Below are 23,981 nucleotides of genomic sequence, written 5' to 3'. Positions count from 1 at the left end.
CAGACATGGTCTCAGTCTGACCTGTTGAGGGAGCTAGTGCATTTCATATCCCCGTCCTCATTCCTCCTTCAATAAATGATCACAGGGACAAACTTCTGCTTGTGTCTGTCCTCAAGCACAATACACCTTCCTCGCTGACTCATAGCTGCTGCTTTTTGTCTCAGATGACCAAAAATCTATTTGATGCATAGCTCACAGTCGTGAGGATATTTTTAGGCCACGCTGTCTGGCGTGTTGTCTGGTGTACTCTCAGTGCCTCAGACACCTGTGCTTCTGGGCTGTTGTAGAAAACAAGAAATGAAGTCTGTGGTCACCATGAAAACCCAGGACAAGAGAGAGCTGAATGTCCATCAAATGGATCCCTCCCCTGTCAGTGTTCTGTCTGTGAATGCAGTCACTTTGTGTCCTGTGTTGTAGACTCGCTTTACAAAATTCCCTCTGTCTGTGCATATGTGTTACATCTGAACAGGGACTTGGTAATACTGAAGTGTGCAGCATTTGGTTTGTCCCTTTGAAAAGATGCTGCCGTCTCCTCAAACCTCCTCTCTCCTTTTGTCTCCTCAGAACTACAGCTGTCCGTCAGTCATGGTGCTGGCCATCCCGGTGGCGGTGCGCTTCCTGCAGAGAGGGAACAGAGAGCTGAGCAGGAACATGTCCAGCTATCTCTCCCTGGCTGCTATAGCTAAGGCTGATCTGCTGGCTGAACACACAGAGGCCATAACACACAGCGTGCTGGGAGGTAGGACGCGCAGACACACACACAAAAGAATATTTCTGCGTGTGTGTTAACAAACATGCACACATGCACAATCTGAATGAACATATTTTAATCCTTGTGCTGCCATGCTGACTAGATGTGGTTCAAGTTTTACCCTTTCAGATCTGATGCTGTGCGATTCCTTAGTTTCTGCTGCCCCGCATCGATACAGGTCTTCTTTTGCATGTACAGTAGAGATGTTTGTGTGTGTGGCCGTGAGCCTTTTGCAGAGGCTCTACAGAGGAAGAGAGTCACAGAGTGAGCTTTGCAGGAAAGCTCTGCTTAAGAGTGAACATGGAAGGGATTTTCCAACGAGGCGTTAGTGTATTTATTTAGTTGTTAATGGTTGACATGTGGGTGTGGTTTGTAGAAATAGCACTTGAAATAGGCTCTTTCTGTGAGGGCTGTTAGCAGATCTGCAACAATGGGATCAGCTGGTTTACTGGAGTGGAAAAATGGATTACTGTTGTAATCAGCAGTTGTAGAAGCAAACCACAGTCTTATCCTATCATGAGCCCCAGCGAATAATGTGATGATTGCCAGCTCATTGAAGATAATAATGATGGCAAATAACAGCTGTTGCACATCATCATTTCCCTGATGGCCCTTCGATGCAACGTGGAAACTTATACGTCAGAACTGTTTTTTGTGGAAAGAAAGGGACTTTGGATGTTTCGTCTTGTGCAGTCCAAGCATATAAAACACGTTCGTTGTTTTCATTGACTTGATATAATGCGGGATATTTTGTCCACGCGTGTCATTCTGCTCATGAGATGACGTAACTCCTCCCGTCTCACAAAGCAGAGCTAATGTGCTTTGAAAATCATCCAGGGGTGTAACGTGAGACTTTGAGCCGATCAGTATTTGCAACAACTTCCCTTCTTAACACTTCGGGTCAGGGAGGGGGACTGAGCTGACCTCTGGCCAGTCGTTAAAGACGGCTATTCCCTGAAACCTTTTTTTCTGCCCTTTTAACCCTTTTTTTCAACACAGATGATTTCAAGCTCATTAGTGGAGTGTCGGTGTCTAAAGGGCTGTAGTTAGCAGTGCCTGATGGAGATCTGTTTACCCCCCCAGGCCCTCACACACACACACACACACACACACACACACACACACACACACACACACACACACACACACACACACACACACACACACACACACACCCTGTGGTTGCTGTGCAGGGTTTCAATTAATAGAGAGCAGTTTACTGTCTGTTGAAGTAATTCACTTGCACATTTATGTGAACATGATTTTGTGAGGCTCTGTGTGTATTTGCACGTGCAGGTGTGTTTTTCTCTGTGAATCATTTGACGCTTTTGGCAACATGCTGAACGAACACCTCGCACACACGCGTGCACACACTAGCACGTGGTGCTAATCACCTCACGCAGCACCAGAGTGAGGCGCCCACCATGGTGATGCTCCCACCGAGCACATTTTCCGCCAGCAGCTCAGCACATGAAACAGCTTAGCTCTCTGCGGTCTGCTTCATTTTAGCCAAGTTTAGCCAGGGTTTGGGCTTAGAGTGTCAGATAGTTGGAAGACACTTTGCACCTTTGGTTCATAAAGCTGTGGGTGAAAATAGAGACAGCAAGTGGCCCCTGCCAGTGGGAACACAGAATGAGGTGTTTTTCAGATTAAAGGAGCAATATGCAATATTTTCATTTTATGTGTAAAACAAGTGGCCGTGTGCATTCAACTTTAAGATGCAGTTCCTCTGATTGCTGCTGAATGTGGACTCTAGAGGAAGAAACCCGACAGCTTCTCTCCAGAATCATCACATCAAACCATCTTTTTCTGAAATTATTGCTCCATTTTAGGCAGACTGTGAAGTTTTTGACCACTAGTGACGCTGTGGAGCGATGTTTTCATAAGCAGGTCCGTGTTTTGCTTCTATTCCATCATTTATTATGTATTATTTAAATAATGCACCATTTAAAAAAATCTGCTTTTTAATGAGGAAAGGAACAGAAATATTTGCACATTTGTCAGACCTTAAGGATACTCACAGTGCGTTTTGGACAGTGAATGTAAATTATTATCTTATTTTTGTTCACAAGAAAACTCCACAGGCTAACTTTAAGAAATTGATGGATTTTTTGGAGCATTTTTACCTAATTAGAAAACAATTCCACTCAACCAGAGAATAATATGGTTTGTTCCACCTAATCACCAATCAAGCAGAGATCAAGATGGCAGCGAGTAATAAACTGAACTCCGTGCTTCAAATGTAGATTTTACTGTTTACCGCTGAACTCATTGCCTTTCTGTGTTTTCTGTCATACTCTGCCACTTGGCTCCTCAGGTATTTCCTTGTATCAGGAAGAAACATGTTTAGCTGTAAGTGTTTTGTTCTTGGAGCTGCTTTTGACAGCTAAAGTTCAAAGTAACAACTTCAGTGTTGCATAGTTGCACCGCTGGCCTTCCGTGATACATCTTAATGCGCTCAGTGTCAAGCTCAGTTCATTTGATACTAGAGAAACAAATAAATATCAAATTCCTCATCGTCAGCCTCTCGGGGGAGATATAGTCATTATGTTTGTTTCAAAACTTTGACCCCGAGATTTATTTCCAATAGGTTTATGGCATCAGTCAGCACATAATATCACACTGCGGGACATTGGTGTCTACTAATGCAGAGTGAAACCTGCCTTCGTTTGCGAGCTAAGAGAGACGAGGTGGAAATAAAAGAAGAAAAAGAGAAAAAGAGGGAGAAAGAAAAGATGGGAGAGACAGAAAGTTATATGCAAAGACACACTTAAGCTTCCACTGGCTGTGATCCAGCTTGACAGGGGGTGATGAAGTGATGGTGGGCCTTATTAAAGCTGGAATATAACACACACACACACACATGCTGAGGGTGGAGGGAGGATGAAAGCGAACACGACTTGCTGGAGGGCTTTATTAAAGTGAGTTCAGATTCATGTTTCCTTGGGCAGTTTTTAATGCAGCCAAGGCAAGTTTCAAGTTTTTACCCCCACTGCTGAGGCTCATCCACTTACCGCTCTGAACATTTCAGTCTCATTTAACAAGCCTCCACTTCTGCCTTACCCTCCGAAAACCTCGACGTATATGCAACACAGCATAAACACAAGACTAAGAGCGAACTGCACACACACACACACACACACACGCATGTTGCTCGTAGAAGCAATAACAGATGACCTCTCCTCTGCAGTCCTCCGCTCAGGAAGTGAGCTGATGTAATGGGTTTCGGGGGTGTGAGGGGTTGGTTACATGTGTGTGTGTATCAGTATGTGTGTGCGTTTATACCATAAGTTTGTTATAGAAGCCTGAGGTTGCCACATGCCCATGTTTGCTGATTTTCTATTATTTCTTTGAGTTCTTTGGAAGACACTGTGTTGCTGTGCTTTGTTCTTTGTTGTGTTTTTTATCACATGGTATATGTCAGTTCAGAGTGTGGTGAGCTTTATGAGTATGTGTGTGTGTTAACAAGTTACAGGAAGTCAGCAGCAGGATACAGAAAGGAGGTTTTATAGCCTGCTACAGTAACCAGTACCTGCACATAGAGACATGTGGCATTGCTTTGGCCCCATTGGGAATTAGAGCCAAGAGTTCCTTCCTTCTTTCAATAAAACCTGATCTTACGTTAACACCGAAATTTGGAATGTGTCATCCGTCAAAGTGATGTGTCCTTGGCTTCAAAACATGAGTAGTTAGTGTAGTCTGGCTTGTAAGCTGAAGACAAGGCACGGCGGGAAAAGTCTGGGGCGGGTGAGAGTCCTGAATGTTAAAGGTGACATTTTAACTTCGTAACAAGTCGCAGTTACAGAAACAGTTGGAGGCTGTGCAGAGGTTATAGCTGCAGGAGAGGCCTGTCATATTTCACCAGCGGGCCCATCGCACAGTTTACCGTGCCACGGTAAACTGCAAGCACATGTGAGCAGCAAAGAAATGCGTTTGTCTACAGTTACAGTCTTTTCAGTATCAGATTCTGAGTATCGTCATGACACTTGTCATGAATTTAAATTGTGTGTGCTGTATATCATCTTCATCCAACTTTGCATGTCTGCTCTCTGGAGAATTTGGTTACATTATTTATGGAGACAAGTGTAGTTTTGAATTTTAATCCAAGGCTCGTATAGCAGAAACAATTCTTTCTCAATAGTAGATGTTCGGTTGACAAGAAAAAGCTGGAGAAAGGTCATTTTATTTTCCTCTACGCTGTGTTGTGTCAAATCTTGATCTCATGCATTTCTGTGCCTTACGTAAAGCACTTTGAACTCTATGTTTGGAGGATGCTGTACTAATAAATGCACCTTGCTGTTACTGTTCTGAGCTTTATGAGTAGAACTTAAGTGTTAACCTTCATCTGATTTATACACAGTGGTGGATGTTTTGTCAGTGGCAGACATGCATAGATACTTGCTTACTTACTTAATTTGCAGCATTGCCTTTTCTTGTCTGGAAGGGCATCACAGAGCCTGCTTTGTCATGTTTTATCCACCATCCAAGAGGGTATTTTTGCTGTGTTTTTTCAAACATGGGGGCACCTACGGGGGCAAATTATTGTGGCGAGTGCAAGTCAAAAAGTGCTATATGAGTGCAGTCTATTTATTGAGTGTATCTATAATCCATACGTAGACTTTATACCCAAATATGGTCATGATGAAACTTTAAAATGACAACATTGACACCACATATCCAGCGAGGGAATATACTGTAACTTGAAATCTTTATTTATATCTCACTTTCCATTCATCCAGTCATGTTATGCAAAATATATTTATGTACAAAATACATTCAATTTCACCATTTCACAAGAACAACGAAAGCAATGTACAGTATAATACAACTTAGTTCATAAAGATTAGCTTGTGTAAACATTGTCCTCAGTTTCGTTTATCAAAAAAAAAGTCAGTCTCACATTAGAAACAGTTTTACTTTTATCAAAAAAGAAGACACACATTAATAACCCTAAAATTAAATGACTACTACTCACAATAAAAACTTAATAGAGCAGAACTAGAATTATATGACTCATATGAATGTAAACACTTTGGTGAGTACAATTTTGGAAATGCAAGGTCTTAGAAATACTTACAAAGCTTTCACAAATTCAAGAAAGTTATGCTAAAATAATGACATCATTTTGTTTGAAGCTATTTCTACAGTTGCTAGTTGGCCATGCTTAAAATGAAAGCAAGTACAGCAGTTTTCAGTCACACAGGTATTTCATATGTTGCGCTGCACATTACAATACAACACATTATTAACACATAAGAATCGGATACGTGACAGTCAATCAACTTCTAGTAAGTGTACCTACACTTCCGATGGTAGAAAAGCAAACACTTAACAGTTTTTTGCATTGGTAATCGATTAACTGCACTTGCCATTTCTGTACAAATGTAGATAGAAAGAGAGAAAATGCATTATTACTCTAAATCAGATAATCTCTTGTAATTGTCCGTGCCCTCTTGTTTCCCTCTGCTGCCTGGTGATTACTCTGTTTACTGGCTCAGAACCTGTTCATGTTAACAATAGACTCTTTGTCTTTCTTGTAGTCTAATTAAGTCCTTGGTAAAGAAAAGTTTTCTAAGCTGAATGTGCATCAGTGGGAGTGTATGTGTGTGTGTGTGTGTGTGTGTGTGTGTGTGTGTTATGGCCACAGTTCAAAAGCCAGTGTTACATAAAAACAACTTCAGTCTCTCACAGCATTGACTTCCTCTCATTTGAACGCGCCCCGTAAAGTTCATTGCAGCATTAGTGTTCACGATACTAGTGATGGAGACGATGACGTCATGATAAGAACATAATAATGAAAACATTTGACTTTAGGGACAAAGATGATGATGATGATGATGATGATGACGATGATGGTGATGAGAAAGGCAGTTGTAAGTTGTTCTCTTCAGTTTTAGCATGAAAGCTTATTACGATGTTGCTGATATTCATTGATGCTGATGAAAACTTCCAGCACGGGGACTGTGAATCTGTTAGTTGATGAACTGAGCCCCTCCGTGCGGCACCATCTCCGTCACTCCCCACGCCACCATGTTCCCCCTCCGCTCACAGCCCTGGCCCTCCCGCCGAGCCAGCTGGGAAATCTCCTCCTCTGACAGCACCCTGTCCCACATGTTCACCCCTGTCATCTTCCCCGCGAATGCCAGCTTGGGATCGAACCCTCCCTCAAACCCTGTCACCCCACTCTGGCTGCTTGAAGCCGAAGAGCAGCAGCCGTTCCTTTCCTGCCCCAGCTGGAGCGAGCCTCCATCCGGTAAGATGTGTCCCTCAGCCACTCCGGGTGTGGTGGCCACCTTTTTCCCACCTGCCCACAGGGATGCCAGGCCCTGCTCAGACGACCAAGCCCCGCACAGGTGGATCCACTCTGATGTGCCTCCTGGGTTGACCACGCCTCGCGCCTCCACCAGGTGCGCCTCCCCTCCGATGGTGAAGAGCACAGAGGTTTGACCGAGCAGCAGCTGGATCTCGTATGGGTTGCGGCGGTTCCCGTAGGAGAGCAGCACGGTCTTGTTGGAGACAATGGTCGGCTTCACCCACATGCAGACGGTGAAGGAGGAGAGGGAGAGAGGGGCATCCGGTATGACGGAGGTGTAGATTCGACGGGAACGCATGGGGAAGAGGAGCGCCATGTCACAGCCTAAACGACAAGAAGACATGATGGCGTTCATTGTCACCGAACAGGAATCATCATTTCACATGCAGTGTCTGTTTTGAAAGGGTGCATTCAGGTGGCAGTTAGATATGGAAGTCTGATTGAGTAAAAGGCAGAGTTCAGTTCACGGTCAAGTGATGAGATCATGAATCATGGGAGTTTTTTTTACTGCCCCACCAACGCATACACACACACACACACACACACACACACACACCTCTCTGGGTCATCTGGTTCATTGGTTTGTTCTGCTTCATTTCATTCTTTTCCCTCTTCCTCTCTCTTTTTAATCGTTCAGACATCCTTCTGAACTCGCCCTTCCTTTGTTGGTTAATCTTTCGGTACATAAAGCACAGAGAGAAACCGTGTGTGGTGTTTGTGTGCATCCCTTTGAGTGAGGCCTTTCTGGGCAATTTATTCCCCATTATAGAGTGTAATGTACATGTATTCTGTGCTGATGAGCTCTGTTGGAGGAATAGACTTGAGTGAGCGTGTGTGTGTGTGTGGAAAGCTCTTGCTTATCATCCCGACCTTCATTTATTTTGTGTTCTTCTTCATCGTCTTTTGAGTTTTCCTGTCATTATTTTTCATCTCCACCAGTCTCTCACTTTCTCCCCCGTGGTCTCAGCCTGCCCCCCACCTCCTCCTGTCCCTCCAGTTAGCACACACTCTCCATCCGACTCAAACCAGAGATCCAAAATGTTGATGTTACATTTGTCTCAGGTTTCTGCCACTCAAAAAATAATGGTGAAAAGAGACATTTTGAACATGCTGAGTGTGTGTGTGTTCATGATGGTTTCCATCTGGCTCTGCTTTCTCAGGGAACTGGTGTGGTTTTTGTGGCGACGGACTAACGATTACAACTCCCTCTGCTCTGCATGTGGGCCAGTTATATATTTCAGGACTATAAAAGTGTGTGTGCATTTGTGTGTGTCTGTTCCTGTATTAGATAAGTGATATAACCTAACATGTTTCTTTTTGTTTTGTTTTTTTTTGGGCAGTTTTTATTTGTCTAATTCTAGGAAATGAAGCTGTATTATTGGCATGAGTGGTACATCTGTGGGACTAAACTTGATCCATGTTGACTTACTCACACTTTGTCACTAAAGTTCTAAGGTTACATTTTTATTAGTCAGTGTTTAAATCAAGGATGGAGAGCAAACTGGAGTAGCTCTGCTAACTGAAACCACATGCTGTGTCTTGAATTTGAGAAGAATTTGTGGCCAAGGTCAGTCCTGCAGGAGTTCTGTATTTTAGTTCTGCATCTTTTCATGCATTGATTGGTTTCTGTTATTATCTTTAAACATCTAAAAGTCTTGTTAATTATCTGTCAGTGAAAACAGCTGAAGGCAAATGTGTAGATTGATGGATGAAGTCCCTTTCATGATCCAGAGTCATTTTTTTCTTGTGTGATTACTCACCATGTTTAGCTTTACCTTATTGACTGAGACCAATGTTATTAAGTGAAGGGAAAGTGTAGGTCAGGACAATACGCCTGGAGACAGACAGAGGAAGTGGAAAAGGTATTTAGGACAACCACAAGCTGCGTGATTAGTTGTTGGATGTTCAGAAGCTAGGCCCAGCAGAGGGGGGGGTCTCATTCTTTTACTTGAAGAGTGACCTGAATGTGTCAACACCTAAGAAAATTTGAAGGTGGAAGGTTGTTTTGGCGGCACTGGTTGAGCTATGTGAGGAAAAACACAAAGAAGCAAAAGACAGAGACAGAGATTGCCGGTGTTGTGATGGATATCTTACCTGCGGGTAGGTATCTTTGCCTCGATGACCCCAGCACCTCCTCCAGTCCCACCCTCGTCTGTTGCAGTGCAGCCAGCACCCCATCTAAAGCCAGCTCTCTTGATGTGACCTGTTGCTCTTGGATCCTAGTCCCCCCATCTTCTGGAAGCTGGAATCCAGTCTTTGAATTCGTCCCCGTCCCAGCTCCTGGGCTGCTGAAGCAGCTGGTCTCCATCTTGGTAAGTCGGGAAGCTTGCGTACGTGCTGCGGAGATCAGCTGCTGTAGCATCGCCTCCAGGTGATTTGAATTCCCAACAGAATTCCCAGCAGCAGCAGCAGCAGCAGCAGCAGCAGCAGAAGTCTGTTCTCTGAGTTTGAGGCGCTCCAGGGTTTCTCTGAGGCGGCCCTCCAGCTGCAAGGTCATCCTTCTTCCTGCTGTCTCCACTGCAACCCCACAGGAGCCACCGTACTGGGCAACAAACCTGATCAAGAGGATGAAAGTCAAAGATTTTAACCTTTTCAACCAAAGAGCTTCAAGATTCAGCAACCAGTGCTCATTTAGCACGTGAATGTGGGACTAGAACCACAATTTGCTCATAAAACCACTGAAATTAAAATGAACATGATGAATTCAGGATAATGATCTTAAAGAAGAGCTGAAACAATATATCAAGGAATTAATAAGCATTTTCACTATTTAGCATCATTTTATCGACCAGCTGATTGAGGAACTGATTTGATTATGAGAATAATCAGCTTTAGTCCATGTACCGCATTGGATCCAGGATAGCAGTACTAGTATTTGCACTTCAAGGTTGTAAACTTTCATCAACAGTGTAGCAAACTTCTGAATTACCTTCAAATGCATGAAATCTGGTTAGTTCAAAAACATCCATAAAGCTGATTAAAAACATTTTGCACTAAAACACGAACATTTTCTGAGGACCTCTTAATATTGTGATGGAACTTTGCTCAATTTCACATTTAGCTCAACTTAATCTCGTTTGAGACCACTGATCTCTTTGTCCTACCAACCTGAGAATTTCCCCTCGCAGTGACCCCATCTCCACCTTGATGATGTCGTCTGCGTACTGAAGCAGCATGTTCTCCCTCATCTGACTGTTCTCCAGCATCGAGAAGATTTTGTCCCATTTGCTCAGGTCTGGAGAATTGCAGGGGGCTGGGCTCGGCGTGGCTAGGGGAAGGGATGGTTTAAAGAAAAGAGAGAAAAGATATCTAATATCTGAAAGACATCTAGAGCATATACGAACAGGAGCATTCAAAGTCTGACACTGTGGGACCCACTCAGACAAAATTGGGACAACTGGGCCCTCCCAACACCTCATCTAATTTACATTGTCACTGCTAACATTATTCATCGTCTTACCTTGATTTGAGGAAACAATCAGTGGAACTACAGTTCCCATAATGCTTTGTGAGATGTACAGGATGTACAAAGGAGTTGGTTAGCTGTCACCTACAACTAGTTAACTTTTCAGTCTGTATTGGTTTACAGGTTGATAAATGGGCTCAATTGAAAGTATCCCAAATGAGTTATTAGTAGTTGTTGTTTGCAGAGCACCAATGGATGTGCAGACAGCTGTCACTGGATTACTTTGATACTGAGCAAAACTTAAAAACGCGATGGTTCTCAGGCAAGTTCTGGACTCTTTTTTTCTCTGATTTGATTTATGGACCTTTATTTGGAAGGTTGAACTTGCTCAGAGTAGTTATTGAGCAGATGCTCTGGCAGGTGTGGTAAGGAGGAAATATCTCTAACTTATATCAGATGTGCTGAGTTGAACACACTATGATCTCTCCGGCTCTTGACAGGAACTGTGTAAGGTTTAAAGTCTGCTGGAAGAGCAGAAAGCTGTAAATGTGGCAGTCTTATGCAGTCAAAGAGACAGGGAGATAGATGATTGAACAGCAGGTAACATGAAGAGTGCAGGCGGGAACAAAAGAGGAAGATAAGAACGATAAGAACGTGAGAAAGAAACAGCACAATTGACTCATAAACCGCTTTGCTTTTCCGACAGGATCGTCTAGTTTCCTGCGTGGATGAGGAGGAAGAAGGAAGGAAAGTTTCTCTTACACTGAAAAGGAAAGGGAAGACCTGCTGAGAGTAGGGAAGAGAGATAAGAACAGACAGAAACGACGAGAAAGCAGGGTAAAATAATCCAGGAGTGAGAATATGTGTCAGACACACTGTTCTGATTAACGTCCAGGCCTCGCAAAGTCTGTTTATACCTGCAAAAGTCTTCTGGAGGGACATTATCACAGGACTACAGGATTTGTTTTGGCTGCCTGTCCTCAAAGTTCAGAATAAATTAGACAGAAGGTTCATGCACTCTGCTCCCTCTGACTTACCAAACTAAGTGCGCAGACATTAGCTTGGATTCTTGACCCTTTGTGGTACTTTTGACCTACTGAGTTCTCAGCTTAAAAAATGAAATGTGCTACTTTGGTTACTCCTCATTTTCTTTTTGAGATATTTTAATTTGTTAAACAATTTCTGCTGTTCTTTAATGAATGAATTACATATATTTCTGTGATGGATAAGCTGCCTCTTTGGGGTTTTAAGTAGCAATTACAGGAATGACTCCCTCGTACAACCGTACCCTCTTTTTGCCAACAGTCTCAGTTTACTTACTATCTGCTCCATGCATCTTTTTAGCCTGTCATTCATTTTAAAATTAGCTGTGTCATGACCTCTCTCATGTTGCCCTCATTAATTCAAATTCCCCTCAGAGATTCAGAGATTTTAGCAGGTCAGAACCAATGATCTGTGTCGTCCTCCAGGCTTTGACCTCTCAAACTGTCCCGAACTCATGTGACTTGACCAATTATGAATTTGTCCTTTCGCTCCCACTTTTTCTTGCTTTGGCAGGCGGAAACATTTTCTCCGACCTGGGATTCACGTGCTTGTATTTCACTATTCTTCGTCATTTGATGAAGCAGCTCTCATTTTTGCCTTCAGTCAGGTTTAATCTCATCGCAGGCTGTGCCCAGAGAAAAGTTTGCTGCCTGTTAACTGCTGGTGCTGCAATTACACCCCCTGCCAGCTTTAAAACAACAAACAAATGCAAAATGCGAGCCGTGACCGTCCCATTGCACGCACACACAGCACATGCGCTCACACTTTGTCTTTCATGCACGCACTGCGACACATTTCTCTCACAAACAGTGATGCTTTCCGAAACAGCTGTCTGTGCGACTGGTGAGCAGTCATTCATGCTGTAATATGTGTCGGTCCCGGTCGGCAGCTGGAAAAGCCCTCTGCTCTTCTGGCTCAGCATATCCTTTGATGCTGGCTGCTCGTCTCATAGACAAACTCTGTCTCTGCCAACAGTCTGTGTACTCTACATGCTGCGGTACTTCTTCTCTTTGTCTCTTTCTTTGTATTTAAAGCTGACGTTTTCCATTTTGCTTTGAATAGCTCTTGTAGCACTTTCACATCTATTTTATATACTTATTCTTATTTAATGCTTGCCTTCTCTACTATCTGCACTTATTTCTGTCCTTGTGCTGATGGAACAACTGATCGTCCTCTCTGGGGATCAGTAAAGGCGTATTGTATTCTACCTTTTAGCACATAAAACACAAAGCTCTTAACGAATTCAACATGAAAGTTATCACACAGCTTCAGTATAACTAGACCCCAACTGTTCCTTTACTTATCTGCTCTGTGGCAGTATTATTGTTGTGACTATGGTTTAAGAAGTACTACAACTACTGCTCTGCTACTGCTTTTTGTCTGTTTTAAAGGCTCCGCTCTGCAGTATCTTTGTGACTGATTTGTGAAGAAACATGTCAAATGCTGACTCATTCTCTAGTCAGCGATGACAGAGACTGGCCATGTAAGGACAGTGGATATACTGTCCTGAGCTCACACCTCACACAACCCCGTCCATTAATCCAACAAGAAATCAAATTTCACGCTCCAGAGTTGAATGAAACCGCAAACACGGCCTTCTGAGACTCTGAACCAGAGAACTCTTTGGTTGCACACACTCTCACTTACACACATGCACAGTTTAACACTTACGTTCTGGCGTGTCTCCGTCTGTGATTTCATTGTAGTAGGTGTCAGCGTAGTTGACCTCAATATCATCCTCCCCATATGCGAGAACCAGACACACACACGCCGACAGCACACACACTGCCAGGGGGAGCCTCCACCGAAACATGCTGCCGCTGCTGCTGACTGAGTGTGTGAGAGAGTGTATGAGGACAGATGAGTTTTTGTGGTAAGTGTCAGATCCGCTCCTCTGCCTACCTGCCTGTGTGTGTGGTGTGTGTATGTGTGTTTGTGGGTGAGTGCTGTGAGAGAAGGTGACAGTCAAGTTGGCTGTGTGTTTTTTGTTTGTCTCCGCTGCTTCTCTCTCTGTCTGTCTCACTTTCTACAGCGCTGCAGGTCCACCACTCTCCTTTTCAACCCCTCACTCTGTTGTACAGTATTTGTCCCTCCTCCCTAATGACTCCCACCTCTCTCTCTCTCTCTCTCTCTCTCTCTCTCTCTCTCTCTCTCTCTCTCTCTCTCTCTCTCTCTCTCTCTCTCATGTTTTCTTGTTAAATGCTGAGCAATCCTCTGGCAGGAAGCCCAGCAGTGTTGAGTACTCCAACTAGAGAGAGGGGCTTAGGCTTTACACACACACACACACACACACACACACACACACACACACACACACACACACACACACACTTATATTATTATTATACAGAACTTCCGAGACCTTCCCATTGCCCATAAACTTGCAGACCGAGCCCTCAGCCCTGTATACTTATTGTTAAAACATAAATTTGGTTTATTACAACTTGGGTCTGTCAGTTATGATAACTCACCACAGTAAATGCTGAGATGTGGGACGTTGCTACAGGACAGCCTGAGAGGACAAGAACCACAAGCAGTCAGAGGATCAGTCAGGTTGTAAACAACAGTTTAGCCATCAAAACCACCTTTTTTTAGGTTAACCCAAAGTGTTCATGCGGAACTCAGTCAGACTTGAACAAGGACAACATCTGCAATCTGCAGTCTGAGTAATGATTTCCTGTTATGCTCCAAATCAGTTGAGCTCATGTGGGTTTCTGATCTGTCTGATCATGTGACTGCTTGTGATTCCCACCCTGTCTGACTTATTTACATGTAAGTTGCAACATCATTTCTTCATGTGTTTATGTGTACATTTCAGTCATCAAATAAACACCGTACCTGAGAGCCACGCATGAGGATGTGAGAGGCCTGAAGCAATCCTTTGTGACACACAAAGCTACCAGCAATCTGTGCCTAAGCAGTGCTCACTGTTTTGAAATGACCCCCTGATCTCAACGTTTCTTTTTTGAGTCCAGTATTGTTACCAAAAAAGAAAAAAATAATTCTTCAGCCCTAACACTAGTACTCAAACTAACCTCAGCTCTAAACTCAAAAAAAATCTGTGATCGATACTCTGATCTGAAGCCAAACTTAAACCCCATTATTACACAACATTATACATTCAAGCACATGAGAAATGTCCTTTGAGGAAATGAGGGAATTTTCAAATTGTTTTCTAAATTTCCGTCCTTGTGAAAAAGTTTGGCTCTCAGAAGTATAGAACTCCAGCGCTCCGGCCGAGAGCGAGGCGGTGAGTAATGCGTCGTTGGAGGTAGCTTGTATGTTGTAATCAGATATAACTGCAGCTCCTGCGACTCACAGAGAGAAGGAGAAAGGGGGGGGGGGAGAGGTAATGGGAGGGGGAGGAAGCAGGGAACACAAACTTTCCTGATTTTTGCCCCATGCAGAGATGGTGTGTATGTGTGAGCTTGTGTGCGTGTGTGCGTGTGTGTGTGTGTGTGTGTGTGTGTGTGTGTGTGTGTGTGTGTGTGTGTGTGTTTCAAGGAAGTTTGAATGGATCCCAGACATCAGGGGTTTCTAAATGGGTTTATTGTTCTCCTGCTTCGTTCTGTTTATTTATTTATTTATTTGTCAGCCTCACCATGCGTATTTGTGTGTATGTACAGTATGTGCATGTGCATGTGGCGTGAGTGTGTGACTATGTATTCTTGCGTCTGTGTGTTTTTGTGCTTATTTTCAAGGGAATGGAAATAATGACCTCCTCGTGAGATTTTAGGATTTGCCTCTTCTCCCACTCTCACCCCCCTCCCTCCATCTTTCAGTCCGTCTTTCTTTCATTGTGTGTGTTGTCTCTCTCTCAAAGACCTACTGAAACACACACTCGTCCACTTGTTATCTGTGTGAAACAGCCTTTTCATTCAGGCAGCTGTGCAGAGAGAGACGGAGCAGTAAAAAAATGGCAAAACTGTTTCACAGTAACACAGTATTTGACCAGTTTCAAGTTCATTAAAGCTCTTTTCCAAAAGGAAGTGCTGAATTCAAAACCGTCTTTTGCAAGATATCCTTTTCCTTCACACCTGTCTTTTAAGACAACACATACTTTGACAATCTCTGCTGCTGTCTGGTAGGTTTTTCTCTGTTGACCACCTGAGTACCTAACTGTTTTGGTCCCAACGTTCAGACTTTTCAGTTTGAGCCTGCATAATAATATTACAGTGGCAACAATAGGCCAACGTCAGACGCACACCCCTCTGCAAACCAATCAATGGCAAGTATAGCAAGATGCAGCCCACGTATGACGTATGATGTATGACATATGACATATGACATATGACAGGATGTACTTGAAGAAAAATAACATGTTTTGAGTATTGACAAAATAATAAAGCACTTTTGTGGTTCTTCTTAAAGACAATGTGAGAATGTGCCTTTGTTGATATGAAATATCCATTAAAATCCAAAAAATTTAGATGTATTGAAAGAAATGATTTTGTGTTGGAGAAATACAGCTACATCATGTAAAGTGAAAGTATAAGGCTCATCAATGAAACTGGAAATATGGACTGCCAAAAAAAAGATGAATTCATTCTCTCTGATTGTTACAAAAAGCATGAAGATCTGTGATGTCCATATGTTGTGCAATGAAGGAATTAACAGGATAAACACAAAGCAGAATTTTAAAATGAACTTCTTTGGCTTTAATTTAGTATTTAGACAATAAAAGCCATTTTCCTCTCAAGTATGTCATCAGTGTCCCTTTTGGAACAACTTTATTGTGGTTGTGAAGAATTTGTGATACGGAGGTGAACTCCGTGTGTCAGTGCACCGTGACATCACTGCGTCACTGTGTGGTTAACACACTTTAAACTTTAACCACAGAGGGCAGTGAAGCGCAAGGCTTGTTCTTTCACAATGGTCAGCATGTTTATTTTTACCCTCTTATCCGTGCTGAGATTCATTTCCTGGAAACGTGTGTAACCACGCCGTTCAGTCGTTATATTCGTGGGACACAATTGTAGAACAATGAAGGGCAGACATGCGTCTCACAACTCAACCACAGAAACGAGCAGTGACAATCTCATGCAAGCACCGACTCCGATCTCTCAGTTGTTATCACATTGACGTCTGTAGATCAAATAGTGACTGAGCTGTTATTTCTGGAATTTTGGCGAAAATCTTTTGTCATCCAAGAAAAAAACAATAATTTCTTTAAGAAATGGTAGATGTGCTGACTTATGTGTTTGAAGGAAAATATAAACTAGATTTAAAAGCTGCGTTTATACTGAAAAAATGAGTTGGGAACAAACCATTTTAAGCCTGCAAAGACAGGCTGAATTTAATGTTTGTTATTCAATAAAAGTGAAAAAGACACTAAAACAGAGTGAATCCATTCCAGCATTGAAGGTAGAAAACCAAGACTAGTATAATCTCTTATCATAGAAAGAGGCAGAAAAATACTTCAAGACTGAAATTGAAAGTCAGCAGTTGCATGTGGGTATACGCGCAGTATGTATGGCCATGCGTGCAATGTAAATGTTACCATGTTTTGGCCTGATGGATGCCACCTGAGCTGGGAATTAAGCTGCCTGGAAGCACATCAAACAAGTTTCAGACCAGTAAAGAAAAAGCCTCAGTGTGTGTGCATGTACGATATGCATGTTGCTGCGCTTTCTGTATGCATTCTGGGATAAATGTGACTCCTCTGTGATTAACTGTATAGTTACCTTGCATGACTTTAAACCTTCGTGTGTCCAATGATTCATCAGAGAATTTATTGGTTATCCACTGCCTGTTGTTTCACCATAAAACCATAAATCAGCTGTTTTCACTTGAACATGAATATTGGGAATTGTCTCAGCAGCACCACAGAGTGAACAGTACATTACAACACAAAGTCAACAAAGTGTCTGAAAGGAAAAAGAGACACTGGAGAAACAAACTTGATTGATGACTGGATGAGTCGACACTGTCATGCATGTTCCTCAGTGTCAAAGGGCAAAGCAGTGAGTTTAGATGTAAGAGTGTCTTCTGTAGAAATGACAGCATGGACCTGGGACAGACAGACAGACAGACGGACATGACAAGTATTTGACTTTGGCAAACTTTGATAGAGCAAAATAGGGTTTGCATCTCCTTTCCTGTAACAGTGGACGCGACCTTTGCCAAACTTTACACTGTGCTTTTTAAACACACCATAACCACAGCTGCATAAACCTGCTTTGGAGTCTTTTTGGGCTCAGGACAAATGGCCTACTTTGCTGTTTAAGTATGACTTGCTGAATCGACTCGACATCATATCATATGACATCAAGCATGCTGCGCCTCCAGCTGCGCTTCATCTCTGCTGACTCAGCAGTTAGGCACTCATCATAGTCTGAAAGCGTCAAGTTTTTTTTTAGTAATGATATAGAGGAGGAGGAAATTCAGTCAGACCGCACAGGACATTTCAATGTTCACACACAGAGATGGCTGAAGGTACAGTATCTGAGTCAAAGGGGAGTTTAAACTTAGCAGGAGAGGCTTTCTGTCATGTTTATGTCTATGAATTGCTCTGGCGCCCATCTGGCCTGCTGCTGTTGAAGCACAACACATTGTGATTTAGAAGTAAAATATTTGTATGTATGATGAAAGACTTTGAGTCATGTGTGCACATTCTTACTTGCCTGTCTTTGCACTCTGGTGACTGGATCCCCTCCAGCTGGGCAGACATGTTTCATATGGTTTCGAATACTTTATTTTATACGTTAGCGTGTTGGGGGTGTTCACTCATGAAACAAAAATGCACAGAATCCAAAGATATGGGCTTTCTGGGAAAGGTTGGACTCTTGTCTCTTGCATTTTGATTTGACAGCTTCTCCCTCGCTCACCTGAGGTTATTTGAGCTGTGTGATATATGACTTTCGGGGCGCAAGTCCATGAAATGAGCTTTGGACGCTACAGAAACCACAATTAAGTCGTAAAGTTATCCAGAAACGTCCCTCTGGATATCATTTCAGTTGATCTCTGCATTTTTGTCCTGTACAATAACCACTCTTGCATAAGAGTTCAGTGTTTGGGAGTTTTTTGGGGGAAGTTTGGTACATTGTTGGACTTGAATTGTATTTTCTATCCAAACAGAGCTGCAACAATAGTCAAATAAGAAATTATTGATTAGTCAATCCACACAATACTGTGCAACAACTTTGAGAAATGATTAATTGAGCCATTGTTTCCTACTTCTTAAATATGGAATATTTTCTGTCTTCTTACTTTGCCATAAACAGCACGTATGGGGTTTTCACCGCGCTGTCACCATGTCTTTATGAATGATAATGTCTGTCTGTTGGTATGTTCACCTCTTTGATTCACACTGTAAATATCCCAGCAACTGTTCGATTGGATTGCCGCAAAATGTGATACAGATATCCTTTTTAAAGAAAATATGTTTTCACTTTTCAATAGTCTTTTTTTATAAAAGCTGGGTTTTAAGGAAATCTGCAGCTCCTGTTCTCGCTTTTCTGCTATCCTTTGGCTCAGTTTAAAAGTATCTTGAACCACTCAGGGTGTGTCCTGACTGACTTAGGGAGCTGAAATGTCTGAACATGAAATATGCATGTGCATCTTTAATTCAGATCTCAGAAAGTGACTTTGATTTAAATGCACTGGTCTCAGCACTGTTAGTGATACCTTCAGTTTATGGTTTTGTCATTGCTGCGGGGTGTAATGGCTTTTTACCACAGCCATATCGACAGCAAATACCCCGAAAATCATTTTTTCCCATGACTCAGACTGTTTAAGTGTCCTCTTAGGGGCTTTATGGAAGTATTTTGCACATTTTAATAAGGAAGGGGCAAAGAAAGAAAGAATATTACTGAAAGATGGCCAATAGCTGTATTGAAGTCGTTCATTCAATCATTCAAAGTTAAGCGTCTCTGCAGAATTGGTCATTTTCTTTTCTTTTCTTTTTCTTTTTCCCACCTTGGGAATCTAAAGCGACATTTGGAAAAACGGCACAGCAAAAGAAAGCCATCAGGTCCTCTCCTGCCTCCTCACAATAGTCTGACAGATCAGTTGGTTCTCAGTTTTCTTGGAAAATGTCCGAGTAGCCTTTGAAAAATGTCGCCTTTGTGTGCTAAACAGCCAAAGGTCATTACAGGATGTTGTATTGAGATTTGTAAGTCACGATGGTGGCTTGGGTGGATGCTGGAATGAAGGTATGAAGGTCAGATACTGTCCACACACACACACACACACACACACACACACACACACACACACACACACACACACACACACACAAGCTGTAGGGAGATACGGTGGGAGTAAAATAAGCAGTTTCATAAAATAGATGTGGGTCGATGAGCATATTTAATCAGTGATTAAAAGAGCAGCTCCATGTTCAGTCCATGTTCTGCTGCGTGTGTGTTTGAATGTGTGCTCTATGAAATAAGCTCTATAAATCCTCCTCAGTGCGTTTCTGTGCAGACTCTCGTCTCCTCATGCCTTTTAACATTCCTCTGAGCAGACCTGTAAATGCTGCAACCTCAGCTTTATGACTGTTACCAGCTCTCTCTTTCTGGTCATGCACTGTATCTGTGCCTTTTCATGGTGATTTGTGTCATAAGATAGATATTTATGTGCGCTGTTCCTCTCCTCCTCTGCCTTTGCACTGAACAGTACAGAACAGTCGGTCCTCTCGGTTGATCGGTACCAGTCATCTGCTCCAGGATGAAGCCTGTGGTTAAAGTGATTTGTAGCTGTGGTCCACCTGTTGTGTGAAACCACTGATTTAAGTTCCTGCTGAAAGATTTTAGCAAATATGACAAAAGTTCACCATTATTATGGGCCAGATGTTCATGGGAAATGCTATAAATACTGTAAATATGCTTGATAGCGACAAATACTGTCATTTTGCTTTAAGATGTCAACGCAAAAGCAGTTGTGCTGTTCTTGAATTGAAAGTTTTGCACCATTAAATGCAGTGTTGGTCGGTCCACTCCTTTAGTCCAGACTGAAACCTCACAAGCTAACCTGACCTTTCTTGTAGCGCCACGATGAGGTTCATCACTTTGATGATACCTTAACTTCACATCTAGCATCATCATCAGGTTCAATTTTTCAATTTGGAACAAAGGTTTATTTGGACTGGAGGACTTTTGACTATAACTCAAGCATTCATTCAGTAATTGCAACAAAATTTCACACAAATGACTCAAAGGATAAGGCTGTTATTCAACACCATAATTCAGGAACAGAAGGGATTTTGACCATATTTCATGTTTGGTCAGATACTGAATTGGTGACACTAATTTTGGGCGTCCACCTTGAAACTTTGCTGATTGTAGAGAACCAATTGCTCATTGATTCTGCTAACATTCTTTTAATACCCTACACACACACACACACACACACACACACACACACACACACACACACACACACACACAATATCAAGAGAAAAATGTTCTTACACCAATTTTTGTTATTAAACAGAAAAATTAAACATCTCCTGGATTCAGGTTTTCTCTCATTGAACTAAGACAAGCTTAATTTCCTTTTTTTAACTTTACGTAGCACACACTTCATTTAGACTTGACAGAAACAAAATAAAACTCACTAAAACCTTTGTGGTTGGGTTTTCCACTATTCCAACGCTCACTAATTCTGCTTTAGTTGAAATAAACCCTCAATTCACCAATTTAGATGTGTGATATTCTGGCTCTGCACACTGTTTTCCAAGAGTCTGACGCTGAGCAGCGGCTCACACTCCTTCTTCAGAGGCAGTCCCTTAAATTAGAAAAAATAAAATGACAAAAACAGCCAAAAGTTGTTTATTACTTCATACATTAGACATCAGTCTATTCTTCTGTCTCTTCACTCACTTAGAATAAATCCCCAAACATCAAATCCTGCATTATCTGTGACATCAATCTTTATTCTACACAACTTTTAGAATAAGCTCTGAAATATTACTGTGATTAAACATTAAATTTACAATATCTCCTCGTCTGGTGTTTGGCTCACTGTCAGATACAAAAGCCATTGTTTCAAATCTTGAAATGGCACCAATAATGAACCTACCATTTGAAAACAAGAGCTTTTGTTCAGCGATGTGAATCATTTAAAGATGTTGCATACGTGAGTCAAAGCCTGTTGGGTAATGCTGTGGGTTTTGCTGGGCTGTGCGCTGGTTTCCAAATGCCTTTATGTCCGCTCATGCGTCAGCTCTGACTTTCTTTTTTCCTGCATCAGCATCACTGAACAGCTATTGACAACAAATGGAGCAAGTTTTATTTTCTGAACACAGATGTAATATCCTGACTGGAGGTTATATGTGTGAGGAAAAAAACAATTTCAGCAAATTCGCATGACGTTACAGTACAGCTACACCACCAACAGCTTCAAGGGAAAATTCCAGTTTTGTACAACTTGGATCTTATTTTCATAGTTTTGGACATCAATTCTCTTGGTGGTAATAAAATTATGGTTGCCAATTGCTGAGATCCGGGAATGTGGCGACATCGATAACAAGAAGTCTGATGGAAGCAGTCAGACCGTCGCTCAAGTTTTGAAGCCTGAGGGAAGAAAACCTTTAGGTACACCCAGTTAATGTGGTCTAATACAAGCCCTTCATTAAATTTTTCTTTTGGATGATGTGGTGTGTGGTGCTGTTGAACTGTATTGCATTGTAGAGAGAGGTGCTGCTGTTGTTTAGTGTTAGAGCAGATTATGAAAATGTAATTTAGGAAATGTTAATTGTATGCTATGTACAGGGTGTATGGTGATTGGTGGTTGACACTATTTAAACCAGGAAGTTCTGTGACCAGGTAGGCACTTCCGACTAGGAAGAGAAACAGTTTTGACTGCTGTATATCGCTGTCGGTCTACCGTTCTATACGTATGCTCTGCATGCTATTATGCTATATGGAAATATGTGACTTCTGGACTTGTAAAAGAAAAATAAAGAGAAGATTGTGCATTACAACGGAAATTCAGGTGGACTTTCATCCATGACAGGGCGAAAAGCGCGTCAATTTAATTTCAAGTCAAAATGCCTCAGTGGCTTAAAGCATTGGCTTAGCCTCTACATTTCGTGTACCCTCATTGATATAAATGGTAATAGAAACACCTGTCAATATAACCACCGTGGTGCAACATGGCGGACTCTGTGGAAGAGGACCCGCTCCCTCTGTAGGTAGTCTGAGGAGCTCATTCCAAGGGTAACGAAAAAGGAACATTATATTCCATTTCTGCCATATTCTGATAATAGATCCCCCTAAATCTTACTCACTGGTCCTTTGAATAAAGTGAGAAATAGAACTGACAAAAGAAAGGAGGACATTTCTGTGGATTACAGGATATGAAAATGAATAGGTCATACTTCATATTAAGGTACACCAATTCACTGTTAACTAATTGCTTATAAACATCCATGTTATTAGCATGTTGGCTTTTTATTAGTCATTATAAAGCAATTATTAATGTCTTATTCTAGGGGTTATTAAGGGTTACAGGTAGGTTATTGACATCCTAATTCATGTACAACAACTTCCTATCTTCTGCTATCAATACGCAGTAATTAGGAGGTTATGGAAGGAAATCTTTTGGTCGTCAGGTTTGTATTTATGATTTGGCTATGTGGCTTACTGATAGCATCTCTGTCTCTCTCTCTGGCAGGTAACCACATGCTGTTACGGGTGTTGCCCTCAGTCTACTCCAGGCAACCAGATACCATCCACCGTCACCTAGGCAACCTCACTGCAATGATGTCACAGCTGGAGTCACCGGAACAGCAACACCTGATCAGACTTGTTCAGATGGTTGCAGAGCAACATCCACTTGTGAGTGTCTGTGTAGTTTTACGTTTAGAAATCAAGCACTGATTCCGTTTACACCTCTGTCACTTTCCTGGGGGCCTTAAAACCAATTATATTTCGTCATATATTTTTAAAAAGCTTTGTTGGCACCATCTGTGTCAGCCTTGGGATAACTGTTGCAAGAAGCCATAGCCTAGAAACACCTAAATAATGCTAATTATTCAAAATGGTGATGAGGTAGTTACAATAGTAGACTATCCAACTACTGTAAATCAGAACTGTCTCTGTGGCTTGGCTGTCCATTTAACTTGGCTTTGGCTTCCAATGAAATACATGTGTGGCTTTTTTGCAACATCTCTGCCTATGAGTCGAGCTTAATCAGACCTTTTACCATTCACCTTTGCTGTGTCCTGTAATGGGCTCATGTCGAAACACAGAAAAAACACACTGGAACGTAGTTAAGAGTGAGGGAATGGAGTAGTGCTTGGGGAGAACACATTTCCCAGTAGGAATTCCCTTAATCCTGCATATTTTGGAGCAGAGCTGCTGATGTTCAACATGAGGGGAAAGTACCACATACCAGCGAACAGAGCACATGGTGCTAAAACATGGATACATTCACTCACATGTGAAGCGCTGGAGACACAAAACCAGCCATCTGGAGTTATTCTAATCTCCACCCCCCACACAGGCACACAAAATACTTCTGTT

General features: G+C 42.2%; 2 protein-coding genes across 2 annotated transcripts in view; one reads left to right on the top strand and one right to left on the bottom strand.

The window, feature by feature from the left end:
* Window positions 1-23,981, top strand: part of veph1 (ventricular zone expressed PH domain-containing 1) — a 67,122-nt gene that overhangs the window by 3,847 nt on the left and 39,294 nt on the right. The window contains exons 3-4 of the mRNA XM_070970269.1: window positions 565-739; window positions 23,131-23,294. Coding sequence (XP_070826370.1) covers window positions 565-739; window positions 23,131-23,294 — 339 coding nt within the window. The remainder of the gene's footprint in view (window positions 1-564; window positions 740-23,130; window positions 23,295-23,981) is intronic.
* ptx3a (pentraxin 3, long a) lies at window positions 6,262-13,591 on the bottom strand. The gene is made up of 4 exons (XM_070970263.1): window positions 13,186-13,591; window positions 10,173-10,332; window positions 9,159-9,619; window positions 6,262-7,388 (listed from the first exon to the last, which is right to left on the bottom strand). Exons 1-4 carry the CDS (start codon window positions 13,325-13,327, stop codon window positions 6,724-6,726), a joined length of 1,428 nt encoding a protein of 475 aa, XP_070826364.1. The 5' UTR covers window positions 13,328-13,591; the 3' UTR covers window positions 6,262-6,723.

The sequence above is a fragment of the Chaetodon trifascialis genome, chromosome 9 (assembly GCF_039877785.1).
Source record: "Chaetodon trifascialis isolate fChaTrf1 chromosome 9, fChaTrf1.hap1, whole genome shotgun sequence".
Taxonomy (NCBI): domain Eukaryota; kingdom Metazoa; phylum Chordata; class Actinopteri; order Chaetodontiformes; family Chaetodontidae; genus Chaetodon; species Chaetodon trifascialis.
This window is presented reverse-complemented; position numbering and strand designations above follow the sequence as displayed.